At 40.0% G+C, this 12,850-nt stretch overlaps 1 protein-coding gene across 2 annotated transcripts in view; it reads right to left on the reverse strand.

The window, feature by feature from the left end:
* Positions 1 to 11,575, reverse strand: part of LOC140573759 (alpha-1,6-mannosylglycoprotein 6-beta-N-acetylglucosaminyltransferase B) — a 123,991-nt gene extending 112,416 nt beyond the window's left edge. For both annotated transcript variants that reach the window (XM_072693293.1, XM_072693292.1), the window contains exons 1-2: positions 11,070 to 11,575; positions 7,428 to 7,540 (exon numbers count right to left, since the gene is read on the reverse strand). In XM_072693293.1, coding sequence (XP_072549394.1) covers positions 7,428 to 7,540; positions 11,070 to 11,137 — 181 coding nt within the window. In that variant the 5' untranslated portion in view covers positions 11,138 to 11,575. The remainder of the gene's footprint in view (positions 1 to 7,427; positions 7,541 to 11,069) is intronic.
* Positions 11,576 to 12,850: the final 1,275 nt, after the last annotated feature.

Consider the following 12,850-nt stretch of genomic DNA (forward strand, 5'->3'; position numbering starts at 1 on the left):
GCTTGCATCAATGTGCCTTCTGTGTACATCAGCCTTTGTGCCTGCCTTTCAGGTCATGGTGTTCTGGGTTCAGCTCTGCTGAGTTTCAGTTCATTGCGTATTGAACATGGTAGACTGACTCATTTTAGACCTTTGAGAACCGACCACATTTGGCTCAGTCAGGAACCAATTTTTTAGCTTGGTTCAGCCTTTAAGAGTCTTTCAGAGTAGTGTGCTGTGCAGAGATGGAATTCTGTCCACCTCAGCCATCCCCTACATTTATAACACTGTACCCACCTCATCCTCACATGCTTCAACACCATTCCCACACCATTACTGCATTACCAACACTGTCCCCAGCCCAACCTATCCTAACAATACTGATACTGATAGCTACTGACGCTATTCACAGGGTCATGTATTGTATTGTATTTTAATATATATATATATTAATATTTAATTTTAGATCACTTTTATAATTTAGTGTATCAGCACTCATATGACATGACAGCATAAAATTTACTATATAATATCCAGTTAATATTTGTACTTGCTCTTGAACAATTCTGCAGTTTTTTATTTATAGTTTATAGTTTAGTCTTATTTTTATCTGTGCCCAAATAAGGACTTCCGCCTCACTTCCACCTTGTTTACATTCATGTGTGTTTAGTTCAGTGCATGTGAGTCGATTCATGTTCATTTGTGTTCATGTGTGTTTTGGTTCTGTTCACATGAGTTGATTTGTGTTCAGTTGTAATCCTTCATTGTTTGGTTCACGTGTTACACCTGGGACTGGGGGTACTTAAGGGGCCTCAATTCCGTTGTTCTCTGCCGACAATTGAACCGTCTGGAACCTCTAGGATGCCCTGAGGTTCCTCACACGTTCCGGTATGTTCAGGTCAGCTTCTGTGCTTTACCCATGTTCAGGAGCAGGTCGCTCCTGTCTGGATTCTCAGGTTATCCACGCTCAAGCAGGGTGACCCACGCTCGCGGCAGCACACAGATTTTTCAGGTCGGCCTTGCCGTTTGGTCTAGCAGCTTTTTTTCCCCCAGCTTTTCTTTTTTGTTTATTGAGCGCTGCTCTAGTTTCTGTTTACGTTAACCCCCTATCGCCCAGGCCCTGCCTGTAGGATTTAGTTCTGGTCCCCTTTTGGTCCCCCCTCCCATTAGTATCCCTTCCAATCCTGCTCGGCTCCCGACTCCTCCCAGTCCCAGGTTTGTTGTGTTCGCCATTTTGTTTGTCACGTTTGAGTTTAGTTTACTATTTGTGCCCATTAGTTGCTGCTTATTTTGCCTCTCTTGCATCTTTTTGTTACCCTGGTTTTGTCAAGAAAACGGCTTGCTTTGATTCCATCTCTGCGAGTGTTCATCCATCTTGGTCCGGCCAAACACGCCATGACATTATCATTAAACATTTTTTCTGTAAGTATCATATAATTGTTTTTTCTTATCATTACCTGATAATGCTTTTATAAATTTTATTAACATTTAAACAGAATCAGTCTCTGTTATTTGCATATTAATCAGTAAAAATATATTACCAGTTAAACAGCAAATTAACCAACTTATTATTGGTTAAACCTATGTTTTGTTGGATGAATGAACAAATGCAAACCTGCTGATTTTAATGTTCTTTTGTTTTTAAAATGAGTAGTAGAAAACAACATTCAGTCTGAAATTTGTCCATCACACCTGACCATATGTGGCTTTACATATCTGGAAAGGAAACAATGGCTAAAGAACTGAAACTTATGAGGCTGAACTTGGCTTCTTGTCCTAATTTCCCTGCCGACCTTAAATGCAGTAGTTACCTTAAAATTGTGTCTGATGTGTCATGTTTAGTATAGTCGTATGCACTTTAAACAATAAATTCTAAAAGGTTATCATGTATTTATAAGATTTTGTTAATGTTTGGAGGGTTGAGAATTTACAATGTATGTCCACCTTAGGTGTATTATGTATTTCCCTTTAGGCTGATAATAACTTATTGTGAAGAATTGTATTCTGGACTAAATTAGAAGTGGTGTAGTTAGCTGAATTTAGCTGCCTTGCTGACTCAAAGATGGATTCAGATTATTATTTCACTATTATTATTACTACACATCATCCACTGAAAGGATCTACGGTATTCAATTAAATTCAATTCATTATAGATAAATATATGTCTCTATATATGGCTATCTATCTATCTATCTATCTATTTATCAATCTGTATTGGTCATCACACTTAGTGCAGTAAGTTAAAATTGTGATTTTATGGGAGAAGGCTAAAATGTTCTGGACTTTGAATGAATGTTAATGTAAAATAAGAGTTTATTCCAAGGTTTTAAAGATTTTTAAGACACTTTTTTTTAAATCAACAAATGTTTTGTATCACACCGAACTGAGTGGTGTGTATTGTTACACCCCTGTTTTAGAGCTTAAGTACATCCAGGGAATTGCTAACAAATATCCAACTTATTAGGACTGCATATCTTATCGCTTAACCTTTTTTTACATATACAACACAAATGAACCCATTATGCATCACAGTTGGCCTGCAGTCTCTAAAGTAACTGCATACCAACAAGACTGAACTTGAAGATAAGTGTTTCTAATAAACAGCCTGGTTTTGAGCAAAAACGAGGAGTGTATATCTGCAATTGCGTGCACCCAGCCTAAAGCCCATTGAAAGCAATGAAGATCACTGCTAAAGATAAAACTAATCATTCCCTTGGTTCTGGGGCTAAATGTGTTTTATGAAGATTAGCATCAGCATGTTCTTAAGACAGAGGCATAAGCAGAAATATTCACTAGGCAATCTTTTCTATGAACCCCAATGTTGCAGATATCAGTAGGCATAACAAAAGCATAGGGAATAGGGATAGGGATATTAATTATTTCTCACTTAGAGCTCATTAAAACCATTATATATATATATATATATAAACATCATTTATTTCTATTATATAACTTACTACTAAACATGTAATGACATAACTACCTCTCTCATAACTACACTCTTCACTGGTATGACATATGACATATCAGCACCTTCTGTCAGAGTAAAATCTCTTCACTATGTTTGTGCCTTTAAACCTTCACCAGTGCAAATCTCTTACCCAAACCCTGAGAGCAAATACACACGCTGCTTCCACAAAAAAAAGCGAATCGGATCACTAACATCCCTCCAAAATGACCATTAGCAGCAGACTTACGACCCTGAAAGCTGACCTCCGGATTGTGGCTGAGGATTAGCGTTAGCGAATATGTTTTAAATGAGCCCGGATATGGCAGGAGTGGGTGGACAAAAGCTAAAAGAAGCTGTTATGTGTGGAGAGGATCAGAGAATCAACAGGCTCTCACCGGATCAGCACAGCAGTGGAGCACAGGACAGCTCATTTAGAAATGTGGAACACACTGCTGAGGCCTAACACACACACACACATACACACACACACACACACTATGACTGCTCATTTACTGGTCGATACAAAAAGACAGCTAGAGAGATGGTGTACAGTAGCAAAGTACAGTAGTCTCAGAGAGTTCGCAGGTTTACGTATGGATTCGAAAAATGAACAATTCAGCACTGTAAAAGCAAAACAGGGCAGAAGCGGATTTGAATTTCATCTTTTAGGACTGAAAATGTTACTAAGCTTTATTCATTCTACAACCTCCTCTGATGTGTATTTGGGGGCCATTGTCATGTCGGGGTTAAATGCTTCACCTTTACTCCTCCAAACTACTCCAGACATCTGACCATAAAACCTCTGTTGAGTTTAGAGATGTGATTTTTAGGGAAGGGGTTTCTTTCTTGTACAATCGCCTCTCAGTCCATGGAGAAAAACATCTTGCTTGGCTGCAGACAGTGACACTGATGTCCCAGCAAATTAACTTGTACTTATTTTTGCAATGACTTATGTTTAAATTTGCCACCATTAGTAGGTTAGAGTTGACTCAGGTGTGCTTGAGAACAGCACCAAACTAAACAGGAATCCAGCCAAACACTGATTGCATAATTCTGTACTTGTGCGTAAGTGGACACTGTCATAAGCATAAAGCCACAAAGCCAAGGGAAATTGCTAACTTGTTCTTACAGCCTTCAACACTGAGGCCACGCAGCAGCACAAAAATACAGGGGGGAACGGATACACAAAGATGATGAGTAAGGGGGGGGGGGGGGGATAAGATAGGCCTTTTGCCCCAATGGGAAAGGTGGGAGTTTTACTCGTCAAGGTTGTACTGCACAAACATAAGGCACACTCTTAACATCATCATATTTCACTGGGACAACTCAGTAAATATAACCAATAAAAATTCACCTTGACTTAAAATATGCCAAAGAGTTGATCTTACACAAATGAACGGTGTGTATCTAAACTATTCATTTTTGAGTTAGTTTGGCTTAATCACCTTAAGTTATCCCAACTTACTGTAACATTTAAGTTATGTTAACTCAATTAATTTAGTAAGTAGAACAGTTAGATTTTCAGTGTAACTTAATAACAACTCTATTGGTTTGCCTTGCTTTGCATGTAGTTACCAATTAGTCATTTGTAGGGTGTAATAAAAGTCACAGAGCTTTATGGGTTTAAATCTTTAAATCTGCAGTTGCTCAGAAATGGCTCCAAGAACAATTCATGACTAAATCAATGATCGTCCTTTATCAGGTCTGTACGAAAATCCTTGCACCCACTGCACAGAGTGTTGTTGAATCCTATTTGTGTTGTGAAATAACCCCTTTTTATGTGGGCACAGAGAAGCTACCAGCTGTAGTCAATCATGATGACTAACAGGAAGCTGAGAGGCTTTGGCATTTGCAAGTAAAAATGCCTTTTGGAACTTTCAGCAGTGGTGGGTTAATAATCAAAGCCAGTGTATAAATACTTTTGACCCTGTGTTGATTTCAGGAACCCCCTGAAATCCTTTTGCAACTACATTCCCATCAATGAGACATGTGACATGACTGGCTCCTGGTCAGTTTAGTCTCACCCATTGGATTGTTCATCTAATTCATCTGCTTCCCCCCGAGACATCCAGAGACACCTGTAGTCTGTTCAAATCAGCATAAATCTGCTGTCCTACTCTGTGTGTTATGACATGTCCCTCGGGGAAACCAGCAGCAAAACGAAACTCCAACCCCAAATGGGACTACAAGACCAACTTGGCTAAAACACAGTCAGTCTGAGTCCTGTGGGCCTTTTTGCCCACGCTTTTGCCTCTATGTCTCACTCAGTCTCTGTCTGCTCCGTGTGTGGGTTAACTGAGCCCTTTTATGAACCACCTGGCATTTGTTGCCTAAACCGGCTCCAGGGGCGTTGAGCTAGGGTGGTGTCCAGCTCAGTGTGGGGGCCGGACCATAGTTCCCCTGCCTGCTTACCGCCACAGTGTTTTTATGGATGTATACCTACAAAGTACAAATCCTGTGATGTATTTCCCTCATTATTCCTACGATGTTGTTCCCTCATTAGTTGTCTATGGTAGAAACCAATAGTTTGTGGTTCTATACCAAACCTTGTTTGTCTTTATATAGAAACAGAAAAGGCTAAGAAGAGTTAAATGGTTATCATACATGTGGTATTTAGGTACATTTCTTTCCTGAAACTTACATTATTTAAGGTATTAATGTAATAAGTATCTGTATCAGTACAAACCTGCAAATGTTAAAAACTAGTAATAGTATTATAAGTTACAGTTATATAAGAAATGCTTCATGAATAAATGTCATCCTATGGCTGTTGTAAACAGTGTTTAAGAACAGATCGATGTTAAGGAAACTTGGTGTTCCTAGTTCATTTAGTAGTGGTTAAACTTTGTCTTCATGTAAATCTTGATGTTTAGGCTTTACATAATCACTTTGTTCTGTTAGCAGAAGAACATGTTTATGAGCAGTTGGATGTCAGAGAGATTAAAGTTCCTAGGACAATTTTAGTTTGTTAAGCCATGCTAAGCTCTAACCTTATATTGTGTTTTCATGGGAAAACGTTTACCATAGCATTTTTCACATCAAGCACTTTTGAATGTGTAAGAAAAAGAGAAGAAGAGGGACAGAAAGGTGGGTCTTCAAACTCTCGTGTCCTTCTCTGGCTGGGCAGCTGGCAGTGTTTAATGAGCAAGAGCCAGCTGCTTTCCCAAGACGAGTACTTAATTAGTCAGTCTCTCTCTCTCTTTCTCTCTCTCTCTCTCTACCTCTCTCTCTCTCTGTAGCACTGGGCTCTATTAAACTAAGATTATCTATCACTTAGAGCTGTAAGCCGGGCATTGGAGAATATGCAGATGGATCCTGTATTGCACTGCATTTATTTCTGTCTCTATGCGTACTGCTATTCTCCACATATCAGGTCACCATTCACTCCCACTGCCTGTGCTTCTCAAACCACAAAGCAAGCAAATGTTGCGAGTATTGATTTTATGTCTACAGCTTTATTCCAAAACCGGGGAGTTGGCTTTCTGGACGCAAAAGCCTCATATCTCTCACTGAAGGCTATGAGCTGTCATTCATCATTTGCTCATGCAGGAAGTGTGCTTTGTGAAAATGGAGACCGCGGGTAAAGAAATGAACAGCTTATTTGCTCATTTTACAGATTACAGTATATACCTCTTATCTCCACAACAACAACTTTACAGGAGTCCGAAAACACCTTCTTAATTAAAAGAGCATTAGTGAGGTCAGGATTTTAGATGATCACCACTTCACCTCATCCTCAACTCATTAGTATTGGAGTATTGGATAGAGCACAGTCATTCACAGCTGCTCCCTCTAGCCCATGCTTGGCTTTAGGCACGGTGCTCATGAGTTCACATTTATCTGCTCAAGAGAGTCCTATTTAATTGGCAATACCTCTCTACAGCAACTTTGCTTACCACTTAGGAGCACTTTGTAGTTCTATAATTGCAGTCTGTAGTCCATCTGATTCTCTGTATACTTTTTAAGTCTCTTTCCTCACTTTTCTTCAATGGTAAGAACACCCACATGACTATGTCTAATACTCATGGGTCAGGGATTTGGGATCCCACAACTCTAACACTAACAATTCTATCTATCAAAATACTCACTAAATACATTTTAGGGCCCCTGTCAGTCACAGGCCCTTAGAATTGTCATAACTTTCCCCCCAGTACAGCGTCCTTGATGATACCTGCTCTGTGGTGGTCCTTTAGGGTCCTGATAATTGAAGTACAGGGTGAAAGGAGGTTAACCGAGAAACAGGTGGACTGCAGTCTGTAATTATAGAAGTACAACATGCTCCTATATGGTAGGTGGAGCTGATATAATGGACAAACAAGGAGTGTAGAAACAAGGAGGTGGTGTTAATGTTATACAATATGATGCCCACAGGCTCCCAAAAAACACCACCAAAACAGCTGATGCATGCCACTATACCAGCCCCCTAAACTTGTGCAAAACTGGAGTCCAAAGAGAAGAGCTTCAACTTATTAACTGTAGATGAGACTGGTCGACTTACCTTCAGTCCGTATGGTGAACGGAGAGTCCCCGAGCCGCTTGGCTGAGAACTGCCCCCCCAGAGAGGTCATTAAGAAGCAAAGGCTGAAGAAGCCAATCCCCGCCACAAAAATCCTGCAGAGGAACAGACACCATTTTACTGTGCCCTGATAGCCCAAACACAAAAGGTAATAATGGCAGTCAGGAGACTGAATAGTTTAATATTAATGGCTTAACAGTTCTTTCATGCTGTTCAGCTCTGGTTGAAAAACCTTTAAAATGTCACATGCTTCTCCTCTTGCCCTTTAACTTTGAATTATACAACTTTGCACAACATTGCCTGCTTTTTGCATCAGCCCAAAAGAGCAAGTAACAGACTCTCTGCCACAGGTTATTGCCATAGGACATCTGATGTTGTGTAGATAGTGATCCCATAGCTGGTAAAATTCCAGACTGCACACTTAAAAAGCTCTTTGGGCCACTGACATACATACTATTTACACTGGTTACTTCATGCAACCTGAGTATCAGGATTATATCTGGATAAAAACGCAAGTTAAAATCTGATCACTCAAACCACAAGGTTGTCTGAGAGCATCTGAGACATATTATAGCAGTGTAAATGCATCCTCTTCAAGACACATTCGACAAGCAAAATCCCTCCCAACGCAACCCAAATACCAATAATAATTGCAGCACAATGAAAAAATTCACATATTTTGCCCCACACAGCAATTTGGTTTCAGTTGGACTTACTGGAGACTACCGAGTGTGAATGCATGTAGCTAAAATATTATTAGGAGACAATCCTAATGAAGTGAAGTGAGCAGGTGTAAATGAGATATTTGGTGGCCCACTTTTGTTTCCCTAAAGAACCTTTCAAATGATGGATGAATTTTTTGATGTCTGTTCACTGACATAACATAATTGACAGTTAGTGTTCCCCTCCAAACATGCTGAGCTGTCCAAGGATGTGTTCAATGTGGCAATGTGGTTGGCTGACTTCAAGTGTCTCAAAAATGTGCTAGGCAAGTAATCTATAGCATGTTCTGGGCTATTAACCTCTGGAACCATTAGGTGATAGAGGGATTCCAAGCAAGTGGGTGTAAATGACTAAATTGGGTAAATGAATAAAAAAAGGGAGGGAAATAAATACTAACGTCATTAGAGCTTCTTCAATCCCTGTTCTTTTGTTGATGGGTGATTATACTGAAAAAGGTCACTGCTTTTACCAAGACACTGTATCACATCAGGTGACTGAGCATGTCAAGAGAATCTGAAACGTTATTAGTAGACTCCTTAAAAAGAGTTTTGGTGTATCCTCTCATTAGCTTAGATCTCTGAGAACACCTTTGACTTCTTGTTCTGGAACACTTTATCAGTGCTCAGCTAGCTATTCATCAGCCCTCACTGCTGTCGGAAACTGAAGCAAGCAGCATGGTTCACTTACAAACTGAAAATGTGTGAACATTAATTGCAATTGCATTTTATGTTGTGTTATGCTGTAAGAAATCATTTAAAAATGGTGCCAAAATATTTGTTATGCAATGCCATAAGAACCACCTCTGGGTCTATTAAGAATGTTTAACTGAGGAATTCTTTCAGGGGTCATTTTTGGAAATGTTTGACTAGAGTGTATAATAGGATTAAAATAAGGGTCATTTAAATTTCTGCAACCCCGTCACACTGTTTTTGGCAACATTTACATTTACATTTATGGCATTTAGCTGACGCTCTTATCCAGAGTGACTTACATGGTTACTCATATTACAGAGGTGGGCCAATGGAGTGTTAGGAGTCTTGCCCAAGGACTCTTATTGGTGTAGCGCAGCATAGTCACCCAGACTGGGAATCGATCCCCAGTCTCCCACATGGTGTGGTAGCTCAGTGGCAGGTAGCGATGTTATCTGTTGCGCCACACCAACCACAACATTTGTCTTGAAAAAATTAGTTCCCACTGTAACCATGAAACAGCATCATCACTATCAGCTTTTACAGCCTTTTAAATGCTGACCGAGGTTTGCACTATAGTTGTAGATGCGCAGTAGAAAAAAGGTGCCAGATTCACTGTATGGACAAAGGTATTGGGACACCTGCTCTAAACTAAATGTTGTGGAGTATTGTTGTGAGAATTTGATTGCATTCAGCAACAAGAGCATTTCTGAGGTCAGAATGTTGGATGTTCACCGCCTTACCTCATCCCCAACTCATCCCAAAAGTACTGGATGGAGCACCAGTATGACATTCCACAATGACCTTTTTTGGCATCTTCATTTCTAAGCAATATTCTAAACTTCTATATAGTATAGATTTTGGAATGCTTTGTGGGGTGTTATATAACCATCTAAAGATTTTCCAACAATCCAAGTAATCTTTAACCAGACTAAGTAACATTTAAGCATTCAAAAGATTTCTATACTGACTGTATTATAGAGTGTCATATAATAATAGTATAGTACAGTAATCATATATCCAAGCCAAAGATCAACAAGGAACGTTGTATCTACGTTCAAAAGCAATCGGATGTAATGTAACAAATGTAAAAAACAACAATTCATCTGATGCATCTGTAAATACTGCCAATTTCATAGTGAAGGAGTACTGTAAAGCAATGTTATCATCATGCTGTAAAATATGTCTGAAGCTTCGAATGGCGAGGCTGAGTTCATTTGATCTCCAACAAGGTTAACAACAACTCTGCTAGTCTAGCCAACAGCGTAAGAACGAATTAACTCCAGCAACGACTGGGTGATGTTTTCTGTGTGGAAGTCTGGACCGAACAGCAGTGGAGATGTTCTCCAAGTTAAACAACTTTTAGACAGTTTTGAGAAGAGATCCTATACACGCTTTCATTTCTGAAGTATCAAACGTCACAACAGTTTTGATTTCTGAGAACATCTCTGGAACACTTCATCATAGCAAATAGTTAATGAACTGCTACTATCACTGCTGTCAAATATTGAACTAAAGGGTTTGTTTGGCTTGTTTGAATAGCAAATGCATTTTACACAGGTCCCTTTGTTTTCTGGTAAATTTTGAGCCTTTGTAAGGTTGCATACTAACAAGATTTTACAAGAACTGTGCATGCAAACCAGGAACCTTTATTTATTGAGAGTGTAACAGTAACAACCCTTTGAATGGACACATGTGTCTTTGTTGGGTTGAATGATGGAAAACCTTCAGTGTACACAATGTAAAACAATGTAAACAAAGCTATCATGCTCTTAAAGGTACAACATGGTGCTTAAGTCCAGCTACTGTACATGCTGGAGTCAGGACAGAGTGTGTGAGGGCACTGGGACCCAAAAATGCAACTGTGAGTACATAAAGGTAATGAAGATATAGCCCTGAGGGCGGTGAAAAAAAGTGTCTGCTATTGGTACAAGTCAATGATCCTTTTTTGGACTGTTGATGGACTACAATGTGTGCCATAATAAAACTAATAAAAAAAAAAAAAATAGATCCACACACATCCTACATTTTTGAGGATGTGAACCAAAGTGTAAAGATTTATAAATGAACTGTTGACAGTTTCGAGTCATAAAGTGAACTGGTTGTGTTGGTCGCCAAGGTTTGGATACAGAACAGCTGAAAAGTAAATGTCTGAGACTAAAGCAGCCAGCCAACTCTCCAGTCTAATAAATGCAAGCAGTTTCAGATTTACCTGAAGGGCTTGAACGTCAGAAGGCATCTCCTCACCATAGCCATGCCGTCGCTGTTCAGAGCAATCATTTTCGAGCGGGTGATGTCACGTTATGCGATCCGTCAGCGGCATGTTTCTCTTCTCATAGCATTTGTATCCATACCGGTAAGGCAGCTGTCAGTGGATCTCACTTCGCAGTACACGAACCCTGGAGGACCGGCACAGTAACGTTAGGCGAGCGCTTAGTAAGTAAACAACTCCACCGAGAGCGAGAGGAAAAGTGCCTCAGAAGTCATGTCGTCCGCGCCGCGCGTCCTTTCCTGGCAAAACAAGTCGACTGAAATCTGGAGAAGACGCGAAAGGCTGAAGTTTCGAATGGGGATTCCTCGTGAAAGCAAGTCTATGCGCAGAGCGCGGCTGCTAGGCTGAGAAATGCCAGTAGCACAGCGCCATCACTCGTCTCCATTCAGTCAGCGTTCAATCAGAGCGACGGCAGTGCAGCGGCGACTGCTCTCAGCACCGTGGACAGCTCCCAGTGTGCGTTGACTGGCGTGACGGGCTGGTATACTCAATTCTGCCGTGACGTCATATAATGGGACGACCATCCGCGTTAACTTGAAGAAAATGCGCGTGCGTGCGTGTGTGTGTGTGTGTGTGTGTGTGTGTGTGTGTGTGTGCAGGGGAGGGGCATGAAGACAATAACGAAGGACTACATCAGTACAACTTACTGTGTCTTATGCTCAGTGACTTTTATTGCATCCTAAAGATTATTATTCAGTAATTACATGGCAAACTCTCCTGATTTATCAAAAATAGGGCTACGAGTGTGAAGAACTTACAGAAGAACTTAAAAAACTTTCCAGTTTACATCCTACACTTTAAGGTCTGGAACCTTATCATCCAAAGGCTCTTTAAACCGTAAACTCTTTCCATAAACTCTCAGGGTAGGTGAACTGACAATGCAACACTGCTTCTTGGTGTGAGCAAGAGCTTGATTTGTGGTAGCCTGCAATGGACTGGTGCCCAGTTGAGTTTGTATTCCTAACTTGTGCCCAATGATCCCAGGTGGGCTCCAGATCCACTGTAGCCCTGACCAGGAGGAAGCTACAGTGAAAAATGAATAATGAATAATAATGGATGGATGGATGGATGAGTTATCTGTGGAAGCAAATGTGGTTCTTCTATGGCTCATTTTATGCCCATTTGGGAACACACCAGATTTTTGACACTCATGTCTTTAAAGCAAAAACGGATCAATGTGCATATGTAAATTTCTGGCCCAGTTTGGATCTCTTACATGTAGATGGAATATGTGTACATTTGGATATAACATTCAAACAAGATGTCAAACCTTCCCTTCCCTCACAGTTAATTGTACAAACTAATCACCAGTATTTGAAATAACAATGAATATAGAACACATATATCAGTGTTAATATTAATTGGACACATGGGACTCTATGTAGTACGATGGTAGGAATTTGAACCTTTTAAGTTAAAAAATGGCATTACAAGTGAACATGAACAGGGATTGGTAATTGGCCTTCCAAATTGGGTGGAAAATGGGAATAAATACAAACTTTATAAATAAATTATTAAAACACTTTCATAAATCAGGCATAGATTAAGAAATGCAATGCAGGCTCCTAATTAGCAAGCTGATGGAAACAGTGTTAGGTAAAAGAAAACCACTGAAACTATCTTTAGAAAACCAATAGAGACTCTTGGGATCCTGAACATGGATGGCGGTGGCATGACCAATGATCAAATTTGCCACCACCTGAAAACAGGTCCAATGCATA

The sequence above is a fragment of the Salminus brasiliensis genome, chromosome 12 (assembly GCF_030463535.1).
Source record: "Salminus brasiliensis chromosome 12, fSalBra1.hap2, whole genome shotgun sequence".
In the NCBI taxonomy this organism is placed as follows: Eukaryota; Metazoa; Chordata; class Actinopteri; order Characiformes; family Bryconidae; genus Salminus; species Salminus brasiliensis.